Genomic DNA, 24,982 nt, shown 5'->3' on the forward strand with positions numbered 1-24,982 from the left:
TTTATAAGTAAGTAGGTATATAAGGTGACCATACAAACGGGTCAAAAACCTACATTAAAAAGGAAAATTAACAATTAGATCAAAAGGCAGAGAATGGTAAATAAAATACGTACTTTTGGCGTGTAATCTGATCCGCTACTTTGATGCTGACTGTGGGAATACATCGGAACGGCAACAAATACGTTAAAGACGCCTCTATTATCAATGCGTTAAAGTGTATATTCCGATATATCTGGTGGCGAATTCACAAACATAGATTAGCTTTGTGTAGATCTTGCTACAAAGTATTTCAAAGCTCATGAAGGTATGATACATTCTTGGTCTAATCGTTAATTATTAGAGCTGTCAACAAATTCTTAAAAATGCTTACAAACGTCTGAGTGGGCCGTGAGAAGCCATCGGAGACTCAGCGCTTAGTAGGTACCACTTAGGACTAATTTATGAAGTGCCCTAGTATGAGCCGCCGTCCATTGTTGGACACGATACGAAATATCGTATTAGTTCTCGGAAGATAAGGAGTTTTCCTAATAACTGAACTACTACTACTACTTGGGTTACTAATGGATTACCGAATTTTTTTTGCCAGATTTTCATATCCCAAACAATCTATCCCAAAAATATAAAAGCCAACTAATCATTTCCCAACTAAACAAGTCGCATATAAATATTTTCCAAGAGAACGATATGCAAAAAAATATTTTGACATTTCCTTACTTTGGCAACATTTTGTTTACCAAATTTTAATTACTCGAAATTATTAGTTGCCAAAGAATACAAAAACCATAACAAAACATGACAAATGTTACAGTTATCAAAACAGAAATTGCCAATTTTTATTTGAACAAATTTTAATTACTCCTAATGAGTACTTACCAAAGAAAACAAAAACCAAAACAAAACTCATGGGTCCATATTGGCTCATATACAATTCATTATTCGAATATTTCTAATAATACCGCTTTGTAGTCATAATGATCGTTTCTCCGAAAATTACTACTCATATATTTTTTTAATAGTTTTTTGTGCTACTACCTACATTATTCATAACGATACATACATAATAATCCGATACATACTCATAATATTGTCACTGAGAATGTATCTGTGCCCATAATGTTATTTGTAAGAATTTCTCGAAGACAAAGGCGAGCATTTGCTCTCGCTACGCTCGCTCACTGTGAGGGTCACAGGATTTCGGTTCTGTGAGGTTCTTACCTAACCTAACCCACCATTCTGACAGCATTTCGGTTCTGTGAGGGTCGCAGTTCTAACCTAACCTAACCCACCTTTCCGGCAGCATTTCGGTTCTGTGAGGGTCGCAGTTCTAACCTAACCTAACCCACCATTCTGGCAGCATTTCGGTTCTGTGAGGGTCGCAGTTCTAACCTAACCCACCTTTCTGGCAGCATTTCGGTTCTGTGGGGGTCGCAGTTCTAACCTAACCTAACCCACCATTCTGGCAGCATTTCGGTTCTGTGAGGGTCGCAGTTCTAACCTAACCCACCTGTCTGGCAGCATTTCGGTTCTGTGGGGGTCACAGTTCTAACCTAACCTAACCCACCTTTCTGGCAGCATTTCGGTTCTGTGAGGGTCGCAGTTCTAACCTAACCTAACCCACCTGTCTGGCAGCATTTCGGTTCTGTGAGGGTTACATTTCTAACCTAACCTAACCCACCTTTCTGGCAGCATTTCGGTTCTTTGAGGGTCGGAGTTCTAACCTAACCTAACCCACCTTTCTGGCAGCAGTTCGATTCTGTGAGGGTCGCAGTTCTAACCTAACCTAACCCACCTTTCTGGGAGCATTTCGGTTCTGTGAGGGTCGCAGTTCTAACCTAACCTAACCCACCTTTCTGGCAGCATTTCGGTTCTGTGGGGGTCGCAGTTCTAACCTAACCTAACCCACCATTCTGGCAGCATTTCGGTTCTGTGAGGGTCGCAGTTCTAACCTAACCTAACCCACCTGTCTGGCAGCATTTCGGTTCTGTGAGGGTTACAGTTCTAACCTAACCTAACCCACCTTTCTGGCAGCAGTTCGATTCTGTGAGGGTTACAGTTCTAACCTAACCTAACCCACCTTTCTGGCAGCAGTTCGATTCTGTGAGGGTCGCAGTTCTAACCTAACCTAACCCACCTTTCTGGCAGCATTTCGGTTATGTGAGGGTCGCAGTTCTAACCTAACCCACCTTTCTGGCAGGATTTTAACCTGACTTGACCTACAGGTGCATGCTGTTATAAATAAAATCAAATATGTCAAAATCGACATGTCGAGTAATAATATATGTTTAAATTTTAGTAATAGAGATATTTATGTAGAATGACATTATGAATATAATAAATTCGAAGTTCCAATGAGTACTTATTGTTTAAAATGAAAATGTACAATGATCATTAGGATGTAAAATTATATGAGATACATTTTCGGAGTTTCAATAATCGAATTTGCAATTTTATATGAATTGTGCGCACCCGGTTTAGACTAACGCAACATATATTCAAAAGTATGGCTTAATTGATAAAAAAACGATTGTGGCAGATAACAATCACTTTTTTAAAGCAAGGGAGTCGGCAACCGCTCTATTTTGTAAAGTAGTGGATTGCTATACATTTATTTGAACAAACACTTTATAAGTAAAGATATTTTTGGACAAAATAATTTTGTCCAGAGATTTATTTGACGAAAATAAATTTGAGCGAACATTTATAGTCTAAGTAAAACATTTGAGAAAAAAACAGTTGGTCTTATAAAAGTTGCAAAGTAATAGTTTGGGAAATGATCATTTGTCGGAATTTAAGTTTGTTGAATGTTCATATGGGAAAGACTGAGTTGACAAACGTGCACTTGGTAAAATTTGGTTGGGAAACGAAATTTGGTAAAAAAAGTTTCGGTAAATTAAAAGGATCCCGTATTGGGTTTATGGGTTATTTAAAATGTCTGTTAAAATGGTCAGACACTTTAATTTTTTTTATAGCAGGTTTTAGGACAATATTTAATTGATTGTTAAAAAGTTATTTACCTAAATTCCGAAACATTAATTTGTATAAAATTGAGGAATATTTTATTTTAAGTCTTTTATCTTTCTTTTTTTCTTTAAGGTTGTCAAAATTCAAGTCATTATCTTATCTCTGGTCGTGCACGCAAAAGGACGTCAAGTTGTACCAACCCTAATAATTGCTCGGAACGATGCTGAGGCGAACGGAGTATTCTCGAATACCCGAAAAGAAAAGAGTCCCCTGGCACAAGAGAACACTCATGAGGTCTAATGGCTCCTCTACACGATGGGCCAACACCGGCCAATCCAAAGGACGCATTGCTATCTCATTCTACCGCATGGTTGCTTCCCTTGGAGTGACCGGCGTTGGCCCATCGTGTAGAGGAGCCATAAGGGGCAGCATCTCCATATTGACGTAAACTGACAATATAAATTTAAAATGTCTCGACCACTCATACCTTCACATGTTGCAATGGAAACGCGCCGCCGGTCCGTCATCGGGTTTTGTTTATAATTCGCGTTGTAAAAACATCCTCCGCGCGATACGGCGACACTTAGGCTTAGCGAAATAATGGGTACAGACCGAGGAAATTACAGACAGTTAGGGATGTGCAAAATAAAGTCCGTAAGGTGGTGGTACTAGTGCTAGAAATGCTAATTCCCAATAGATGACACCCTGCTGTCACCCCTATTGACAATGACTTAAGTTTCAAGATGACATGCACTGGGATCGCGTCGAGCACCAGTACCACCACCTTATTCACTCAATAATTGTGGTGTATTCACATAATACATTTAATTACCAGCGTCTAATAATGTAACTGCAACTAGTAATAATAATAAAAATCTCATAGGTATATTTGTTTTCAACATTTGTTACCAATGAGTTTTTCGGAACTTATATACGAAATATCATTTGATATTTACCAGTCGCTTTTCGGTGAAGGAAAACATCGTGAATAAACCGGACTAATCCCAATAAGGCCTAGTTTACCCTCTGGGTTGGAAGGTCAGATGACAGTCGCTTTCGTAAAACTGAAATCTAGTGCCTACGTCAAATCATGGGATTAGTTGTCAAGCGGACCCCAGGCTCTCATGAGCCGTGGCAAATTGCCGGGATAACGCAAGGTATATTTGTTTTCACATAATAAACATCAGTCGACAACGACTCACAAAAACTGACAGAAAACATTTTAAGTGGTTAACATATGGTTAGGGATAGCGCGAGGCATGGGCGGCAGTGGCTTCCTTTAGCGTCACCGTTCTGACGCAAAAGGAAGCCGCAGAACGATTGCGCGAGGACGACGCGAACTCGCTTCCTCAGCGCCGAAGGAGGCCAGGTAGGCGGAGAAGAGCCTTCGCAGCTAGGATAATGCCGCCTTAACGGGAACCTGCGGGTGATGGGTCGGGAGTTCCATCACTCGCCTGAAGAGGTTTCGAGCTGGAAGGCCCTCAAGTGTTCCGAGGTGCCTTCAGCGGAGAACGCTGCTAGAGCAGCCCCAAATGATGGGCTCGCAAGAGCAACGCCGATGGGGTATCGGAGGTCTACAATCGAGTTCCCGAAACCCCGTCAACAAAGCGCGCGGCGGAACACCCCAGGGGGTTTAGTCCGTGGAAGTCGGACATACCCACTGAGCTTCTCCCGGGCCAGTGGGATCCATAAGGATTCCCCCTGGGTCATCAAAAAAAAAAAAATGGTTAGGGATAGCGCGAGTTGTAACTGGTCATGACATATAGATTATAGATACACTACACTCCAATGAACTGGGAGCTTCACTATGCAGATCCCTACTTCACCTTTCTTAAGGCCATATAAATGTTTTATTTACGCAGGTACCTGTCAAAGAGTTTGCCCTTTCAATTTAAAATCATAAAATTTCTGTTTTAAAATTTTAGTTTCTCATCACCTACTGATTATTATTTTTTACCGTTACTTCCTCATGTTACAGGCCACACCCGGTATATCATCACCCTTGCAAAATAGCTCTTAATCCGGTAACTATTAATAATTCCAAATTCTAACATTTTAGTACCATTGACGAAATTATAATAATATATCCACTTAATATAGCGGAAGCAGTTATAAAGTTGACCCAAAAATTTTTTATTAAGCTATGAGCTTCATCACATATGTTCCTTGAGTAATTCTAAGCATTTCAAGCCTGGGAGGCAATAAGAAATGTGTGTCTACTCGGATTTGTAATGGATTCAAACTTTCAACCCCTTTTTAACCCTGTTAGGGGATGAATTTTACAAAACGCTGAAATTACTTTTCCTGTCTTTTAATAATATCCCCAAATACAAAGATTCAAGTCCCGCGTTCGAAAATTTTTTTGATATCCATACAAACTTTCAACTCCTTTTTCACCACCTTAGGGGATGAATTTTCAAAAACGCTGAAATTAGTTTTCTTGTATTTTAATAATATATCGTTTTACGAAGTTTCAAATTCCTAGCTTAAAATAAAACTTGAACCCCATACAAACTTTCATCCCCTTTTTAACCCCCTTAGGGGTTGAATTTCTCAAAATCGCTTCTTATCTCTTGTACACTTTATAAATGTAATCTAGTGTGCAAATTTCAACTTTCTATCTTTTGTAGTTTCGGCTCCGCGTAGCAAAAATCTCCAACCAAATTTTTCACCTTTTTACGTTTTTCTTGTAAAATTACTATGAAATTGAAAAAACAAATATCAGCAATGAATTCTACGTCTTTGGTTTATACGAAAATGATACCAAACTTGCCCTAGTACCCACCAGGATCAGAGTAGATTTTTTTTAAAGATGACGGATGGCGGCCGTCTTTGTACCCCACCCTCCCCCCCACTTCAGGCTAGAAATGCTTAGAATTACTCAAATATCAGATGTGATGAAGCTCATAGCTTAATAAAAATTTTTTGGGTCATGTATGGCAGCGTTACATAACTGACTCCAGTAATAGCCCTCGCTGGTATCAGAAATCCTTAACTCACACAATCAAATCGATACGTTTAAAATAATTCGGCTGACAAAACCTAGTTAATCAAGTTTTCCTTTATCGCTTCCATCCCTATCAAAAGCTCGCGGCAGCAATTTCGTGCAGCCATACCTGCGCGTGCGCTGCCCTAGCACCGCCCAGCGCCCTGCGCGCATAGCGCCCACATCCACGTAACATATCGCGCCGCGAGGACCGCTCCCAATGCAATACCCATTTTTTTCCGAATAATTTTGACACTTACTTATTTTCATTTTGTAGTAAATTTTAAAAACTTGGTCCCTTCTTTAAATTTTTATAACTCTGAATTCATTTGCATAGTTCCTTTATTATTATTGACCGTTTTAGTAATTTTACTTTTTTAGTAAATTTTAAAAGCTTGGTTATTTCTTTTAATTTTTATAATTATGAATTATTTCCTTTGTTTTTTCTGACGGTCAGTGTTCATTGTAGCTTTTACTAAATGTTTTTTCTCAAGTGTTAATTATTTTAAAAATATTATTTTGGGAGCCATCAATATTGAATAGTTGTTTTTAGCTTTAATTTATTGTTCCGTTTTGTTAATATCAGTGCTTCGTGCGACATAGAAAATGGGTTTGTGGTAAGTTCCTTTATCATTAATTCATTTCTAATATTTTAAACTTTCGCGTTTTAAACATATATTAACTCACATTTATTATCATTTATTTTATTATTTATTATGTTAAGCTTTCCTGCTACTTGTACATATTTGAATTCTCGTTTTCATAATACTAGAAATATTTTTATTATACTTTAACAGTATTATTTCAAAATGACATAATATTCTAGTTCTTATTACAATACAAAATTTGGACACTATACCACTAGAAAAAAATCATTTAGGCTACAAGTATTTATTACTTTTGAAGACCTCAATTATTATTTAAAAATTAGCGTCTGAATAATATAGAACACATATTTATTTGTATTTATAAACAAGACTTTATCTCATCAATTGCAGTGAATTTGTTTTTAAGTTTCCGTAACTAATAAAGAGCCTAGATTTTAGAAGGCTTACTTTGTTGATCATCCGTCTGTCTGTGTATTGGCCCTCATTCCCAAAAAGTTTTCGAGGACACAAGTGGAAATAAATTAAATATCGAACTATCAGGTCTGCTGACCCTTGAGGCTGTAAAAACCATACTTCTAAATCAAAAAACATGTGTTTTACTGTCACGATATAGCAGGGGACCTGAATACGAGTATATGAGACACAACCGTAATTTGCCTACAAAAATTGACAGCAGTTTGTCTACAATAAAATTAAGTTAGTACAGTCGGCATCAATTCAAATAAGGATGAAATTACTCGCCAAAAGTATCTGCCACCCTGGAATACGTTACTTTTCCAAATAGAGATAAATCTCTACAGTTCGCGATCAAAAATATCCCATACAGTCTAAATATTAGAGATGCGCCGAATATTCGGCAAATATTCGGTCTATTCGGCCACTTTGCCGAATATTCGGTATTCGGCCGAATGTTGCCTTCTATTCGGCCGAATACCGAATATCTGTTGCACCTACCTAAAAAGAAAAATTACGTACACAAAAAAATTACAAAAAAACTAGGTACCTATATTTAATATGTATTCTTGGAAAGTAGTTAAATACGAAGCCACGTTTTAGAGCATTTGTTGATTACAAAATATTTAATTTTTATCATGGGTCTGATTTGATTGACTCTAATCACATACATTAATTCTATTCAACATAAAAAATATAAAAATATATTTTAACGTTGTGCTTTGATGGCGAAAGTTTTCATAATAATTGTGACTCAAAATGTTCGTATGTCATGCCGAATATTCGGTATTCGGCCGAGAGAGAGGCCGAATATTCGGTATTCGGTATTTGGCCAAATTCACTATTCGGAGCATCTCTACTAATTATCCTACGTATAGAGATACTAGCGACCCGATCCTGCTTCGCACTGGTTATCATATTATACACCTAAACCTTCCTCAAGAATCACTCTATTGATAGGTGAACACCGCATGAAAATCCGTTCGGAAGTTTTTGAGTTTATCGCGAACCATACAAACACAGAGACAGACGCGGCGGGGAGACTTTGTTTTATAAGGTGTAGTAATAGGTATATCTATTATAAATTTGATAAGTAGTCCGACTGATCCATTACTTATGATGCTGAACGTAATCCAATTTATGAATTTCAATATTTATGTAGGTACTTAACCCTCAGTGTGTGAGTCTGTATCGCTCTTGGCCGGTTTTTCCGAAGTTTACCCTGCCTAACAATTAACCTATCTATAACGTAGAGCATACGAATCATTTTAGTAAGGAAAAAAACTGCTTTACCATAACATACTCGATCAAAAGCTAGTTAGATTTATTAGTCATAACATATGATTTGATTCATTTCCTAGATAATATACCTATTAGGTGGTTTTTATTCATAAAATTTTACTCCAAGGAACGCCACTTATAATTAAGTAACTATCTAATTAGGGTAGACCGAGGTAAGTTGTGACAGAGGAGAGTTTATTAACTAGAAACTAGGTCGCAACAGTGTGCGTTTGTTAGCTCGTAACTTGAACTAACAAACGCGCGCCATTGCAACCTAGTTAATAGATTCCAAAAAATCGACGATGTCACAACTCTCCTCTGTCACAACTCTCCTTGGTCACAACTCTCCTCGGTCTCCCCACCTATTTAATAAAATTACCTACTTAACTCAGTCTGGCTCCCTTCGGTCGTGTCTTAATTTATCGCCACTCGTTGTGAATTTCCTATTTACTTTTGGCACTTGTATCGTGATTTACTATAAGGTGCTTAGGCAACATAATATAACAAAGACCTTCGCCCACCTACCGTCCAAGATTTTGAACAACCTTTACATAAAGTCAGACTGAGAAAAGTCTGCAGCGATTTTAATAGCCCACGCAGTGCAAGTGTCATTTTAAACGTCAAACTTCTATGAAATTATGACGTGTAAATTTAACACTTACACTGCGTGGGCTATCAAAATCGCTGCAGACTTTTCTTGGTCTAACACTATTTCTCTTCGTCTCCTACGCCACCAGACAGAATAGTGTCTAATGACCCTAGGTCTAGATGGGTTGGTTCAAACACGAATATTATCGTAGTCGTTACGTACCTCATGACCGACATTCGCGATCGCCCACCGGTTCCCACTAATCATAAACTTATCTGACGTGTCAAATGTCTTCGCTTGCAGCTTCGGGTAGCCCGCGGAATTTTTATCGACTGATAAACTTCGTTCGACACCACACCGACAGTCTCATCTTTAATTCCTGCGCGACAGAACTCAAATTTGCTTGCGACCGTCTTGTTACCTTCATGACAAGTAAGTTATTTTGTATTTTACCGTTCGGTATTAGAGTTTGTGTTCGTTTGCGTTGAACTGCGTCCAGGGTGCGTAGCTAACGTGACAATCGTTTACGCTCCGTAGCGAATGATACGCAACTGGCTCTGTCGCACTAATATGGACGAGTGATAAAGAGAGATGACTACGCTACGCCACGGAGCGTCAACGATTGGCACGTTGACTAGGCACCCTGGTTATGTCATTCTTTATCTAACGAGCTTTCAGCAGAATGCCCTTGTGCAGATTGAGTTACTTCTGATTATAGCGACATTCAAGCGAACATGTCGTTTTTAACTGTTAAGTATCGTTTATTTGAGAAAGCCATAGGTATAATATCAAAAAGTTCACTTACCTTGGTATACCTCTATAAAAAACTTACTAGATTCTAATGTTTACAAGATTTAGCCTTACTACTTGAAAGAATAAAATAAAATAATTAAAATTAAATGGATTAAGATTACTAACGAACCTCACATAACAATCACATAATAAATATATAGGAAACTCATTTAATTGTATACCTACCTAGGAAAACCATTTCAAGCTAAGTTTCGAATAAGTTTTCAAGTGTAACAGGGGTTGTTGTGTGGATTTTCTTTGGTTGCAGAATTTTCGCCTTAAAATAACATTTATATTCGTTTTATTTGTTAAACAATCGATTATCAAACTTACGAAATGTATTTTTAGCGCCAAATAGAACTAATATATTTTCCTAATATTTTCAGGACTAATCAACAAGCAGAGCAGAGACCTGGTTCAATGTCAAGAGACAATGTAAGTATTAATGATAAAATAATAAAAATATAAATAAAATCCCTTCTAAGCCCTACAAATATCTGTACTAGTATTGGGATGATAATTTTTATAACTAATTCTGGTTAAATAGATTAGTGAACAATTTATCACAATAAATTTTGGGATTCTGATAGGGGGTTATAAAATTTAAGAATTTAAGAAGTGTTGTCGTCCGTAACCTTTTCTCGCTTAAATCGCCGAAACGAAATATGAATGTCACGGAAATCATCAGTTTTATTGCAAATGAAGAAGATAGTGTTTAATAAAATGTTATACTATTTCAGTTTTTGGCAGAAGATTTGAACGTAGTCTGCAATGGTCTCCAAAGTAGTGAACGTAATTTATCGTGAGGCAGACCTATAGATATTATGCTCATTACTTTGGATATCTTGTACGAATATACACCGAAACCAGAAGGATGAAGATAACATGAGAAGTGATACAGAAAACGAGAAAATGAAAAGAGAAGATAGCCGCAGAAAACGAAAAAGAGAAGAAAGCTGGCCCGGGAAAGAAAGAAGAAAGAAGGTGAATTAAAACAGGTAACATTTGAATTTGTGTGTTGTGTGTGATTATTTCTTGTGTTATGTTATTTAGTGCAATGTTTTCAGGGATATACATGAATCTGTCCGTGCTTCAAGCTAGTCATTCATTTATGCATATTGTTTAGTCTATCGAAATGTTATAGGTAGCATTATTCAAGGATGACTCACAACTCATTCACAATGAGTGACTTAGATAGCGACAGACAGCCTGACCTATAGAGCTATACAACATTTAAAAAAAACATTGTATTTATAGTTTGAAGCAGAATAGATTGATAGTTAAAGAAAACGGTATATATAAAATGCTTACCAATAATCCAATAAGCAGTATCAAGGCTATAACTCCGATGGTGCTGACGGCGATAGCCACCGCGGCGCCCGAGCCCGCCTCCTCCATCGGCGTGAGTCGCTCCGTTGTCACGTCGCCGTAGCTCGACACATCCTCCAACTCCCCTATCGGCTTCGTTCCCAACTCTGTCGTCGTTTCTACGTCAACTTCTGTTTCCGCAATTTTCTCTACAGGCACAGTTGATACTTGAGATGTTGTTGTTTCTTCTTCTGTTGTTGTTTCTTTCCTCTCTTCTGTAGTTGGAGCAGGAGTAGTAGTAGTAGTTGTCGTGGTAGTTGTTGTTGTTGTAGTTGTAGTGCTAGTACTAGTAGTGGTCGATGAAGATGGAACCATTTTTGTCGTCTCCATAGTTATGACTTCGTTACTACCGCTGCTATCCTCAGAAATATTTTCTTTCATTGCGCTTGGTGGTGTTTCGGAGACATCGGTACTAACATCAGCCTCAGAACTCTCGGTTTGTACTGATTTATCAGTTACTACTTCTGTGGTAGTTTCAGTTTGTGCAAACGTAGCATCTACAATCTCAGTTGTGGTTTCAGTAGGCAATTCTATTTCTGTAATGGCATCGTGCGTTGCTGGCTGTTTCGATGTGGTATCCACAACTTGAGTAGTTGGTGCAGGTGACTCCGATTGTAATTTAGTTACATTAGTTACTGATAGCGACGATACCTCAATCAATGGTGTTGTTTCCGGAATATTCGTAGTGAATTCTTCAGCATTATCCGTCGTGGTATAATATTTAGGTCTGTATGTTGTAATAGGCCTATCCTCTATTGTAGTTGCTCTTGTTCTAGTCGGAGCCACTGGATGCCATTCACTGGGTGTGGAAGATTCTACTTTGTCAGTCACAGCTTCTGTAGGAACGTAGGAAAATCTTTTAGTCGTTATTTCATAGTCAGTGGTGGCCGATTCTTCAGTAATTGCCTCAGTAACAATTTCATTATTTTGCTTAGAAGTCTCGTCGAGTGGCGTTGTTACTCCTTTAGGTAATTTAGTTATAGAAGCAAAAGTTCCACCTGAATTTACTTCACTCTTAGTGACTGGTATCCAAGAAGTTACTGTTTCTTTTGTTTTGTCATTATCCTCTGTAACTTCTGTCTCGGTTGTTACTCCTTCAGTGGACGTGATTGGCTGAGGACTATTCTGCACGGAGATATTGCTCTCAGCTGGTAGGCGTTCAGACTTGTTCTCTGTTGGAACAACCTCGGTGTTCATATCAGGGTCAGGTGACGCGTGAGGAAACACTGGTCGCCAAGGCAACTTGTTTTGGTCAATATCTGTAATATTTTTGGTAGCTAAGTTTTTCATTTCTGGAGTTTGAGTTGTAGTGGTCGAACTCGTAGTAATTTCGTTTTTGTCTGAAAAACCAAACACAAGAATTAAATGCTATGTAATTAATTAATTATACATCATACAAATTTTTAAATAGTCACCAGGCCAGGATCTGATAATGTGGTTCTGGAGAAATCAAAGGATATTATATATATTATAATTAATATTTTTAAAATTTTACACCAGGTTATATTATGGGCGTAGTGAAGTGGGTAATATTTATACTGTATAAGTAGTAACTCGTCGTGCATTTACTCTCAGAAGACCCAGAAGGTACCATTTATTCACGTAAAACTGCTCATACGTTACTGCCTTACAATGATGTCATTTTAAACTGATTAATAGCGACGGCTCTTTCGTTGTTGTTACAGATTTCTTATTAAGTTTTACATATAAGTACAATTTAATAAAAATACCAATTTTAAACATGCATAATTATAAAAAAAAAACAATTAAACTCACCTGCAATTTCATTAATTTTTTGCACCTCGTTTTCTTCGACGCTTTTTTGAGTCGAGCTCGTTATATTTGCCGGTCCAGGAGGGCTTCTTAAGCTGGCAAGTGCCCACGCTGTCAGTGTAGGCGGAATTTCCAGCTCGCTGGTGGTCGTCGTCTCCTCCTCCGCGGATGTGGCTGTTGTGGTCCCGAACTTCGTCGACCCCCTCTTAGACAACGATGGAATACTGTTGTCGGAAATCGTCTGAGACTGCACCAGCTTCTTTACACCGCTCACGTCGCTTTGCAAAACTGGATCTATGTCCGATGACACAGTGGTTAGAACGGTTTTATTAGACTGTTTTGGACGGACGTTTGTGGTCTTTCTATCTTTAATACTGAAATGCTCCGCGTATATTGTTGTAGGATAAGTAGGTTTTGGATAACTTTTGGTAATATTCCGCCTTGGAGTCATCCACGTTGGTTTGGCTTTTGGCGTCGTGTAATGGAATTTTCTTGTCGTGTTCCTGACATTATGAGTCTGTATATTATCGGCTGTCGGTGTGACGTTGTTAGGAGAATCCTTAGCCCCAGTAAAGCCGTTTAGTCTTTTAGAATAACCTCTATTTCTGCTGGGGAAGCTGTTAGAGAAGGGCCTCGTTGTCTTCTCGGTAGATGATATAGAATTTATGGTGGAATAGGGTATTGAACTTGAAGGATTAAAGAAAGGTGGCAATGAACTAGAAGATTGTAAAAAGTTGGATACGGTAGATCTTAATTCAGGATCAGGAAATAGTGGTTTTGTGGAAACAGAGAAAAGATTTGACGGAGTTCCTTGTATTGATGCCAACTCATCTTCAGCAGGGGTCTGAACTGTAGGTTCCGAAGGTAATGTGTCATTGTCACAATCATCTTCATTAGAATTATTTATTGCGTATGTTTCGGTGGAGAGTACGGACATTTCATAATAAACGCTTGTGCCGTGCACATCTGAAAGTTCCTTATTGTTAGTTCCAGCTCCATCATTGTCTATAAGGCGGGTTTCTTTGGTATTCTTGATAATTATAGTAGACCTATTACCTGGCTTAGTCAAATTTGGGCTTAAACCTAATTTTTCAGTTATATGTACATTTGTTACGTTAGGTCGTGGCGATCTTGCCTTGATAGCATCCAAATTCTTAATAATACTTGAGGACACTTCTTGATATTTTCTATCAAAGAAGTCGTTTTTAGGCGTGGTCAAGTCAGTATCAAAATCGAAGAAGTTCGATTTGTAGGGTGAATCGGCATCATCTTTAGGCAGGAAACTAGAAAAGGAACTCAGAACTGTACTTGTATAATCACTGTACTTATCACTTGGACTTTTTTTAGAATCTATTCCATGATCATCATCAAAACCAGGTATAGTAAAGAAATTGCTGTCATCAAATTTACTAGTAAATTTCTCGAATGAGTCGTCATCATCATCATCTTCCTCGCTTTTACTTTCTTCCGTAGTGGTACTTGTGCTTACTGGCATTTTCGTTTTCTTATAGTTTCTCATGCTATCCATGATCTGCTCTGGCTTCTTTACTTCCGCCGTCGGAGTCACTATGATCACTCCCGGAATCGTCTCTTCGGTTGTGGTTCTGACCCTTCTCAGAGGGCTTACTGTGGTTGAGCGCGAGTTGTAACGAGTCCTTCCTCTGTGTTTGTATTTGGCATTTTTCTCGGTGTGTTCTTCGGAGACTGAGCCCTTGGGTAGTTCGTTGAGGACGGGGTCGAGGCCCCGGGGCCGGGAGCGCGGCCAGGTGGCGTTGAGCCGTGCGGGCCGGGGCCGCTCGTCGCGGACGGTGGCCGGGGTCGTTTCGAGCGGGAGCGCGTTGCCGCCGGCTGGGGTGCTGCTTAATAGTAGCAGGTATGCTACTAATGCTGCACCTGGAAACATTATGCGTTACGCGTTAGTGATATTTTGTATTTTTGCAAGTAACATGTCTAAGTTGAGCATCGCTTCCACTGAACTACATAATTTGATTTAAATAGTTAAAGACCGATTTAAACTTTCACGATTTTTACTCATTATTATTTACAACGACGCGTAGTCGCGTAAAATTAACCGCTCAAGCGTAAATTAAACGTTCAAGTTAATAAACAAGACCAAGTGCGGGTAGTTCGGAAAACTCGCGTGCCTACAAATAGAAGATCATCTTCTATTTGTAGCCAGCCGAGACCACGGGGACAACGCCTTCCTCTAAACGTCAGAGGTAAATTTAAAACTAAATTTGACGCGATTAAATAGTTTAGTTTTCAATTAGTATTAATGACGATAATTCAATACATATTTATATTTGTTGTTCGATTGTAGAGATAGAGACAAACTATGCGAAAAATAATCTAACAGGTTATTTATTTTATTTTTTATTTTATTTATCGTATGGCTTCGTTACATGTCACTGGATACAAAAATTTATTAACTATGCTAACAACTTATAATCGTAAGTCGAACGTACCCAGATATCCGAATTACATCTAAATTATGTCATTCGGTTGGTTCGGTCAAGGAATTTAATTTCAGTACCTACCTTGTCACAATTACAATAATATGCGGTCAGCAGGTAGATTGTTACTCTAACAAGGATCGAAAAGGTACCGAAATCAAAGTTTGACTGTACATGTCCGTACATGTATTGGAGTGAGCGAGACGTACGATAACTAAATGACACCTTTTAGATTGATGTATCATTATGGTGTTAGTGTTCGTTCGAATTGGCCAATTAGCCTCTCACAGTGGAAGATGTAGGAATAATAACCATGAACCCACCTAAGGATATTCTTACTGGTGACTCCATTATAACTTCATTTTGTTCTTTGTGCCGTAAATTCTCAATGACTTGCCAGAAGCCTGTGTCCCATCATTATCCTGAAACAATAAGATACAAAATTTATTCTACTACTTATTAAGTAAAAAGAAAATGCTTATTTTACTCCTTCTCTTATGACACAGTATCCTTTGTTCTTAATCTAAGTTTGAGATAGTCATTTAATTATTCCTTTTTAGGGTTCCGTAGCCAATGGATAAAAACGTGACCATATTACTAAAAGCCTCCACAGTTTAAATTTTGTATTTCTGTTGCCGCTATAACAAATACTAAAAAGTACGGAACCCTCGGTGGGCGAGTCCGACTCGCACTTGTCCGGTTTTTTATTATACATATTAACATGGAGTGTAACTACTTAAGCATAACCATTTAACGTCGATCGTGGTTGTGATCTGCTTGGGTAATATGATTTCCATTCTAACTACAACAATTTTCTCCGTTGGCTTTAAAAATCAACATCATCAAATAGGTGTCAAATAAAACACACGTTAATTTAATTATGAACAGATCAGCCTCATCGACACGACATCATCAAATAAGTGTTAGATAAAATAAAACACATGTTAATTTAATTACAAACACAAAAGTCAGTCTCATCTACACGATAAAATTGCACCATTGAAATCTTATCTTCGATAAAAAATAATCACGATTCTATTAAAACATGCTCGATTAGTTCCGTGTTCCGTGTTGCGACACGCGTATCGCCAAGCGGCATCGGCAGCAGCTACACAGTTAGACGTTATTGCCTCTCTGTCGCACTTGTAAATTCGTACGTAAGTGTGACAGGGAGGCAACACGTCGAATGTGGTTCGCGGTTGGCCCTCAGTGCAGTTTGCGTCGGCGGCGATTCCCATGACTTTATTGACACTGTGGCGGATTAGCGTGACGACATGCTTCTGTTACTTGTTGCCTATGTGGTTACAGATGTAGTGAATTGTTTTCCAACGTATTTTCTCGTTCGTACCTATTAGTCATGCTTCTTCAGTCAACCTCAGCACTTTTTGTACCGAAACTGACTGAAATAGCGAGACACGTTCGTACGTTTCCGTGAAAAAATTATGGAAAATTATGCACTACATCGGTACAGCTGTTACATGTAAGCGATATTGCCACCTAATTAATATGTTAATATCTGTAGAACAGCCATTCACAAAGTGTGTTCTTGTTCCGAAAATTGTTCCGCGGAACCCTAGGGTTCCGCAAAGCCTCTGTTGGGGTTCCGCGAAAATATACTTGTAATAATAAGAAAAAAACCAGCTCTTCTATAAGTATATCTGGTCCACAGTGATGAACGCATTTTTTTAATTTGGGGTTCCGTCAAATATTTCGCTTGCCGAAAGGGTTCCGTCACCAAAAAAGTTTGAGAACCGCTGCTGTAGAAAACAATTCGATTGTAAGGTGTACATTGTCCTATGCTTCCACAATTTTGATATTTAATTAGAGATAACGGCTTTTATTTATGTTCGTATAGTCGGACTATGTCATCAAACCGCTTAAATTACAAAATTGGTAATAGCAACTGACAAGCTAAGGACAAACAACAAAGCAATATGCTTTTTAAACTACTGTTACAACAGTATCACTTATACGAAGTAGTTTGTAATCCTTCAGAGCATTATATTAAATGGAAAGTTTGTTCTACTTTCCCGATTGGATTGTTCAAGTTATTGTTGTCGAATTTTCTTTGTCATATCTCAGGTCATGAGTCATGAAGCAGACATCGTAACTTTTACAGCATTTTTGGTGCAGCGGAGTGGTGTCAACGGAATTGGTATAGATAATTCCAACTGAAATGGTAAATTAAGGTTAATATTAACGTAATTAATGCTAATTAATAATTAGGGTTGAAATTGTTTATTCCGTTAACGGTGTAGTGTTAACGGAATAAACCACCAAAAATGCTGTACCTAAAAGTTACGATGTCTGGTCATGAGATGCTTTTCAGCACTTTATTAATAGTACCGTGATACCATCCTATTTTGCTCTATTAGTTGGTATTTTTTTTCCTTATTTGTCAAATACATATCTAGTTAAACACAGTTCCGTAGCCTTATCAATTGGTTACTAACCATTTCACGTAATCAAATTGTAAAGGAAATATTTAAATTAATTTTAATCGTTGCTGCGTTTAATTCGCTGGTTAAAAAAGGGGGTTATATATTATAACCAGTAATCATCACCTTTTATATCTGTAGGTACAATTAATGATTATTTTTTCGCTATCTGAACTCACGATTTTTCAATAGTTGCCTAAGAAGTCTTTGACCCAAGGTGGCAAAGTTAAACTCTATTTTTTTTAAATGTTTCCCGTCCTTGATTATTTAATTAAAGGCCGGTTGCACCAACCACAGTTGAAGGACTAGTCTAACGTCACTCAGCAGTGAACAATGAAACTTCCCATACAATAAAATTTTGCGAACTCTTTAACGGTGACTGACGGCTTGGTGCAACCGGCCCTAAGTAACATAAACCATCTGTTTACGTTAATTTCATGTCGCTAGTTTATCCATCAAAATACGAACTATGCAACAACCAACAATCATATCAAATTCAGTTCACAACATCACGCCTAATGTCAACTTTATGATTCAGTGTGACCTGCTTGCGCCCAAATTACCATAATCTTACATTACCATCGTAACATTTGCGATTGATGAACCTTCGTGCGAAATGTTAAGGGTCATTATCGCTTGACTGCTAGTTGAAGGTACATGGCAGACGGTCATTATCAAAGTTAGAGGTGCGAACAAAGAGTACTCCACCTTTCGAAAGAAAAAGGCATTAAGTTTCGTAAAACGCATTTGCAATACCTACATTTTTATTGGGATGAAAACAAATTGTAGTGAGATTTGGGGTAATCGAAGGATAATATGTGTGCCTAGTAGGTTACAGCTGGGGCAAAAGGATATCCTTTAGATGTTAACCTAGAAACTTTGACTATTATTTTCATAACTTCTTAAATTAACCTAAAACAAAGTAAAACAGCCACTTTGCCTACAAAACTATAGGTTCGAGTAAAATGTAAGTATGTAATAGTAACGACCAGAATTGAACTGTGCTGGGTAGATTATACCGTGCCTTACATACTCAGCCTTTTAAAATGTCGCATCACTTTTGTCACCTTTTAAATACAAACCCGTATATTTTTAAGCTTTTAAATCATTGAGACCATTGAGTAATCGTTTGACCACTTTACAGGATAGAATTAGACAGTTGTTAAAACCATCTATGTACTTACATACTAAATCTAGTTGATAAAGAGACTTTGAATTAATCAAGGTTTCTTTGCCTAGGACATAGGTAGTAACAGAAACCGTGCAACTAAAATCTCGATTAGGTACCGTTCTAGACAAAATTAGGTTGCCTAGAACCAGTTCTACACGTAGGCACTGTAGATAAGAGCTAAATAAGCGTAGTAGATTAAATTGAAAAGGCGAAAGCGATAGCTCAATCTTATTTAATGGTTATTTCTAGTTGTAATGTTAAAGATAAAATTGAAAGTTATTTTCTATTAGCGATTTCTATATGTAGAGATATTTTTCATAGTGAACACGTCTAAAGAGATCTGGGGCCCGTTTCTCAAAAGCTTGTAATTTGTAATACAACGGGCTCCTGACATTTTACTGTTTTTAAGAGGCCCACTGATTGCCAGCTGCCCGGACGATATCAACCTGTCAGTTGTTTAATTACACAAACGGGTCTACCGCGATATAATTTCATTGTTTTTACCTAAAATTCCGACGTTTCAGCTAAGTTGCTTTAACTGTGGCCACGGAAAGACTAATCTAAGACTGTATTATTAAATATGTGTACAAAACGCGAGAGTTTCAAGTGTTATTAATTATTATGTTAGCCTGTCAGTTGTTAGGAGCTGTCAAATTTTGCGTTTAACTGACAGGCCGATATCCTCCGGCGGACTGGTAATCAGTGAGCCCTTTTACACGTGCACAATTACTCACCAATATACTTATTAAGGTAAATAAGGCAAATATTCCCTTTAATGGCCTTGAGAATCATTGAGTCTGTTCGAGATCCTGAAATCGGTGAAAAATAAAGTTACTATTCCTAAAAATACGTGTGATACCTCATTAGATTCATCATGATGTCTAGAAAAATGTATTCGAAGCGTGTATTAGCACACAAAAAATACCAAAAGTTATAAACAAAAACCGGGCAAGTGCGAGTCGGACTCGCGCACGAAGGGTTCCGTACCAAAAAGCAAAAAAAAAACAAAAACAAAAAAAGCAAAAAAAACGGTCACCCATACAAGTACTGACCACTCCCGACGTTGCTTAACTTTGGTCAAAAATCACGTTTGTTGTATGGGAGCCCCATTTAAATCTTTATTTTATTCTGTTTTTAGTATTTGTTGTTATAGCGGCAACAGAAATACATCATCTGTGAAAATTTCAACTGTCTAGCTATCACGCTTCGTGAGATACAGCCTGGTGACAGACGGACGGACGGACGGACGGACGGACGGACAGCGAAGTCTTAGTAATATGGTCCCGTTTTACCCTTTGGGTACGGAACCCTAAAAAGGGAGATTACCGCACCGCACATTACTTAAGCTACACTCTTATGTTGTAACTTTTCCTCAAAACCGAATCTCACATAGATTATGGAGAAAAATATTGTCCAATCACATGACACTCGAAAAATTTTAAGTTTGAGCTTATGACGCTCAAATATAGTATTTTATTTTTTTCTGCTACCAATCACTAAACAGATACGAAATAAATTAACAGTACTTCCAACGTGGTGGTGCACGTTGTGCACTAAAAACAGAGCAAATCACACCTTAAACGTAGCATTCACGGTCAGACAGCGTAGTAACTAGCAGTACAAATTGCGTACGCGCAGAGGTCCCGGCCTCGTCTTCATTACGCCTAATACGGTGCCCTACTTTACTTTGTATGTTACTCTTACTGAATACTTGTTTGTTCTACACAGAATCACGGGCTCTTTCGAACCTAATAGGAAGAAAAAGTGTCTTATAATTTCCGATACATAGCGCCACTTTTTGGCTAAATTTTGATAAACTTAGAATAAATTTAAAAGTGGAAAAATTACCTACTGTCTTGGGTGAGACTTAAATTCAAGGCCTCTGGATCGATATTCCAGCGCGCTGCCATCTGAGCCACCAAGACCTCATTCATAGCCAACAAATTTTTCCACCATATGGGTCAAGGGGACCCTAGCGAACCAAGTCCAAGTCATATTGGAAATTCACCAGTTACGATGTGCTACCCATACTAATTTTATTTTTTAACAAGCAGAAACGTCTGCAAGCGATGCTAAAATCAACTGTCATTTTCCCTACCATCGCAGAAATAGGCCTTTATCGGATATGACTTGGACAATTGGCTCGACTATAGTTTATAAATACATGTATTTTAATTATAAGTTCTAAAACTTTAACACCAGAATTACTGCTCTCAAAAGATTGTATGTTACAATATTATAGACTACCTATAACTACCTACCTTCCTAAGCCGAATAGCGCTATCTTGAAAACAAATGATTTTGAAAATGGAAGTCTCAGTAACAGAAATTGAAGTATAAGAGTGACATTCCATTTCCAACTGCAGCTGCAATACTGTTCATTTTACTATGGAAACGCGTCGCTGTCATTATCAATTGCCATAGAAAATGAACAGTATTGCAGCTGCAGTTGGAAATGGAATGTCACTTTATGACAGCAATGAATTTTCTTCTGAGTTAGCGCTATTTGGCTTAGCAGGGCAATTGTGTACAGTAAATGAAACATCAGCTTGACGTTGATATGACCATCGTGGGCCCATCGGTCACTGTTTGAATACTAAACCAGTCAGAGGACCGATTCAAGAGAATCCCTTTGTTTGACGTATCATATCGTAATGTTAAGTACTACCTACCTAGTGCGACTTGTTTTATGGATTTTAAGTAATGTGGATACAATTTAGCACAAACAATTTAAAATGCAAAAACACGGCTTATCAGATTTTTGCTAGGTATATCCGTAACTTTGATTTCATGACCGCTATGAAATAATTTCATTTATCTGTAATAGGAATCAATCCTATTGCCTATTCGCGGCAGAAGACGCTGGTTCAATCATCACTTCGGCCACCGGAGGTCTTAGTAACTTTTTCTTGAGTAGGTACCTATATCACCTATATGACATGTGACAAAGGTTTATAAGTACTTTATACAACTAGTTCACCCATTAAGCTAAATATAGTCATCGAAAGTTAACCACTTAGATGCTTTAATCGTGAAGAACGCATCCATCAATATTAAGATTAAAGATAAATATATAATTGCTGAACACGTTCCTACAGACCACTTAGTTGTGAACTGGTTAACATTTTACCAAAGTACCTTATACCGGGTGTGGCCTGTAACATGAGCAAATAATTAAAACATAGATTGTACTCCTCAAACGGTGACACTTTTGTTCTACAACTTTTAAAAAGTATGAATTATTTAGACTCCCTATTTTTCATACAAAATAAATATTATCATCAATGGACGCCATGGCCACGCCATATCATTGTGATTGACGTTGCTTGTCACGCCTTAAACAAAACATAATTCGCAATACATTGCGTCTTAGAAGAAACTTTAAAGTGTATTAAAAATCAAACCACAAGTTATTTTTAAAAGTCGCTGAACAAATGTTAGTCAGTATGAGGAGTACAGCCTACAGTTTAATTTTTTGCTCATATTACAGGCCACACGTGGTATAGCGTCGCAATATACGTTATCCATTGCTGTTTCAACTTTTGATACGAATTAGAATTTTAGTACAAACCACGCAATATATGAGAAGAAGGACGATACTATTGTTATGATGATTTTGTTATGTTAAAGGTATTGAGGTAAGATCGTGACAGGGCTCTTGTGTTCCCTTTAGTGTAGTGATGTGAAATATCATCATAGTCACGGATTCGAACCTACCAGTTTTAAGTAGGCATACAGCCGTATTCGAACAATGAGATACGTCAAGTACTAGATATTGAAACGATATGGATTCGATATTTCAGTATCAAACATGTGTCAAAAGTTTTTGTTTGAAGAAACGTCAATGTTGACACTTGTCCGACACTGACTCCATATGGTTCCAATATCTAGTACGTATTTGACGTATCTCATTGTTAGAATACGGCTGACAGATCTTAAGTAAAGCTTCCTATCTAGGTATGTTTGTAGTAGAAGTTGTAGTGAAACACTTTATTTCACAAAACTAGTATCTAAATAACACAGAGGGAATAGAATTGATGTACACAAAGGCGAACTTATCCCTTTAAGTGATCTCTTCCAGTTAAGTGTCAAGGTGGCTTGAACTTACTACCTACTAAACTTACTTTGATTATTTTATGCGCTTTAAGGGATGAAATTCTCCAATTGTTACTCTTAAATCGCAACGTCAATTCAATAAAAATCAAACATATAATAGGTACCTTCTCAAATAAATAATAATATACATTTACTACAGCATTTGTACTGTCTAAATTCCTATTCCCTACGCGACCTTTACAAGTCCAAAAGAATTACTTTTTAAATAAATAAATAAAATAAATAATTATTATAGGACATTTTTTACACAAATTGACTAAGCCCCACGGTAAGCTCAAGAAGGCTTGTGTTGTGGGTACTCAGACAACGATATACATAATATATAAATACTTAAATACATAGAAAACAACCATGACTCGGGAACAAATATCTGTATCATCATACAAATAAATGCCCTTACCAGGATTCGAACCCGGGACCATCGGCTTCATAGGCAGGAAAGAAAAGCCTTATTTAGATTTTATGGATACTTCTAAATTAAACCTTATGATTGATGAAATTAGGTATACTATCAAACTGTAGCAGATATGGAAATAAGCTAAATTGAGGTAGATACGACGCGGCACGTCGCGCTTCTAGAATCTTAACGAGCGACTCTACCATTGCTCACTACATTGGTACAGTCACAGACTAAAGCTTTTTAATTATTTTTAATTAGCATGTTTTATACAGGATGGCTAACTGCATTCCCGTTGTCAGGGAGGTTTTGGGATTATACTGAACACCACCCCGAAATCGAATCAAAATTTTACCCTCCCATAGAAAATGGATCAGTCAAAATGTATGAAACAGCAGAATTTGTTTTTCGCGATTTCGGGGTTATAATGCCACAACCTCCTTGGCAACGGGAACGTAGTTAGTTTTTGGCCACCCTGTATATGACACCGTTAGCTTACAATCTAACGTAGTTTAGATTATAAATCCATAAAAAAATGTAGGCACCTAACTCAAATTATCTCTACAATGTTCCCCGATGATAATTGTTAGCGTCGTGATACAGGGGCCTGATCTACTTATTATAATAGTACATTACTACAGAGGCCGGGACAAAAGGGGTTGCCGGCCGAAGACATATAGACGGCCGAGCGAAGCGAGGCCGGATAGGTCTGAGCGCGGGCAACCCCATTTCCCGCCGAGGTATGTATAGTGCTTTTCTCAAACATGCAATGAAATAAATAAAATAAAAAATCCACGAAACCCAAGTTTTATTTATAGAAAAAACTAAAAGTAAACTACAACCAAAATATAACTAAACACGTACCTATATCTTTATCACGCGTATGTTTTACACGAGTCGTGTATTTTTACTACCCGTATATTTTCATGTATCTTTGATTTTTTCGCCTTGTATCCGTCTGACTGTCGTTTTCGTCACATAAGTTTACATAGTCTTTCATGTTGATATCATGTTTCACATACATCGTTGCTTTATGCGTGGAGAAAATAAGTATAATTTCCAGTGTTCACGATTTTGTAGTTATGCACGGCGGCGGCGCACGCGCAGTTTGTACACATGCCCTTATACCGAGGCTGATGCAACGCCTCTGCTAACCTTACTTTAAGATCCGGAATAGGTTGTATTGTATATGTTATGTTCCTATGTATGTCACTTACTTTGGTACCGACAATCGATGTTACTGTCAATTTCCATGATAAAATGCGCTTAGAGTTAAACCAAGAAAAGTATGCAGCGATTTTGATAGTCCACGCAGTGCAAGTGTTATTTATACGTCATAATTTCAGAGACGTTTGACGTTTTAAATAACACTTGCACTGCGTGGGCTATCAAAATCGCAGCAGACTTTTCTTGGTCTAACTCTATGTAATTCACATTACTTTGATCAAACTTAGAGTGACATTCCATTTCCAACTGCAGCTGCAATACTGTTCATTTTACTATGGAAACGCGTCGCTGTCATTGTCAATTTCCATAGAAAATGAACAGTATTGCAGCTGCAGTTGGAAATGGAATGTCACTTTTGGTCCTTATTTT

General features: G+C 37.7%; 1 protein-coding gene across 1 annotated transcript in view; it reads right to left on the minus strand.

Moving 5' to 3' along the window:
* Positions 1–24,982, minus strand: part of LOC134669548 (mucin-2) — a 99,707-nt gene that overhangs the window by 7,325 nt on the left and 67,400 nt on the right. Inside the window, exons 3-5 of the mRNA XM_063527154.1 lie at positions 15,588–15,686; positions 12,815–14,704; positions 10,982–12,378 (exon numbers count right to left, since the gene is read on the minus strand). Of these exons, the coding sequence (XP_063383224.1) occupies positions 10,982–12,378; positions 12,815–14,704; positions 15,588–15,615 (3,315 nt within the window). The 5' untranslated portion in view covers positions 15,616–15,686. The remainder of the gene's footprint in view (positions 1–10,981; positions 12,379–12,814; positions 14,705–15,587; positions 15,687–24,982) is intronic.

This window comes from Cydia fagiglandana, chromosome 12 (genome assembly GCF_963556715.1).
Source record: "Cydia fagiglandana chromosome 12, ilCydFagi1.1, whole genome shotgun sequence".
In the NCBI taxonomy this organism is placed as follows: Eukaryota; Metazoa; Arthropoda; class Insecta; order Lepidoptera; family Tortricidae; genus Cydia; species Cydia fagiglandana.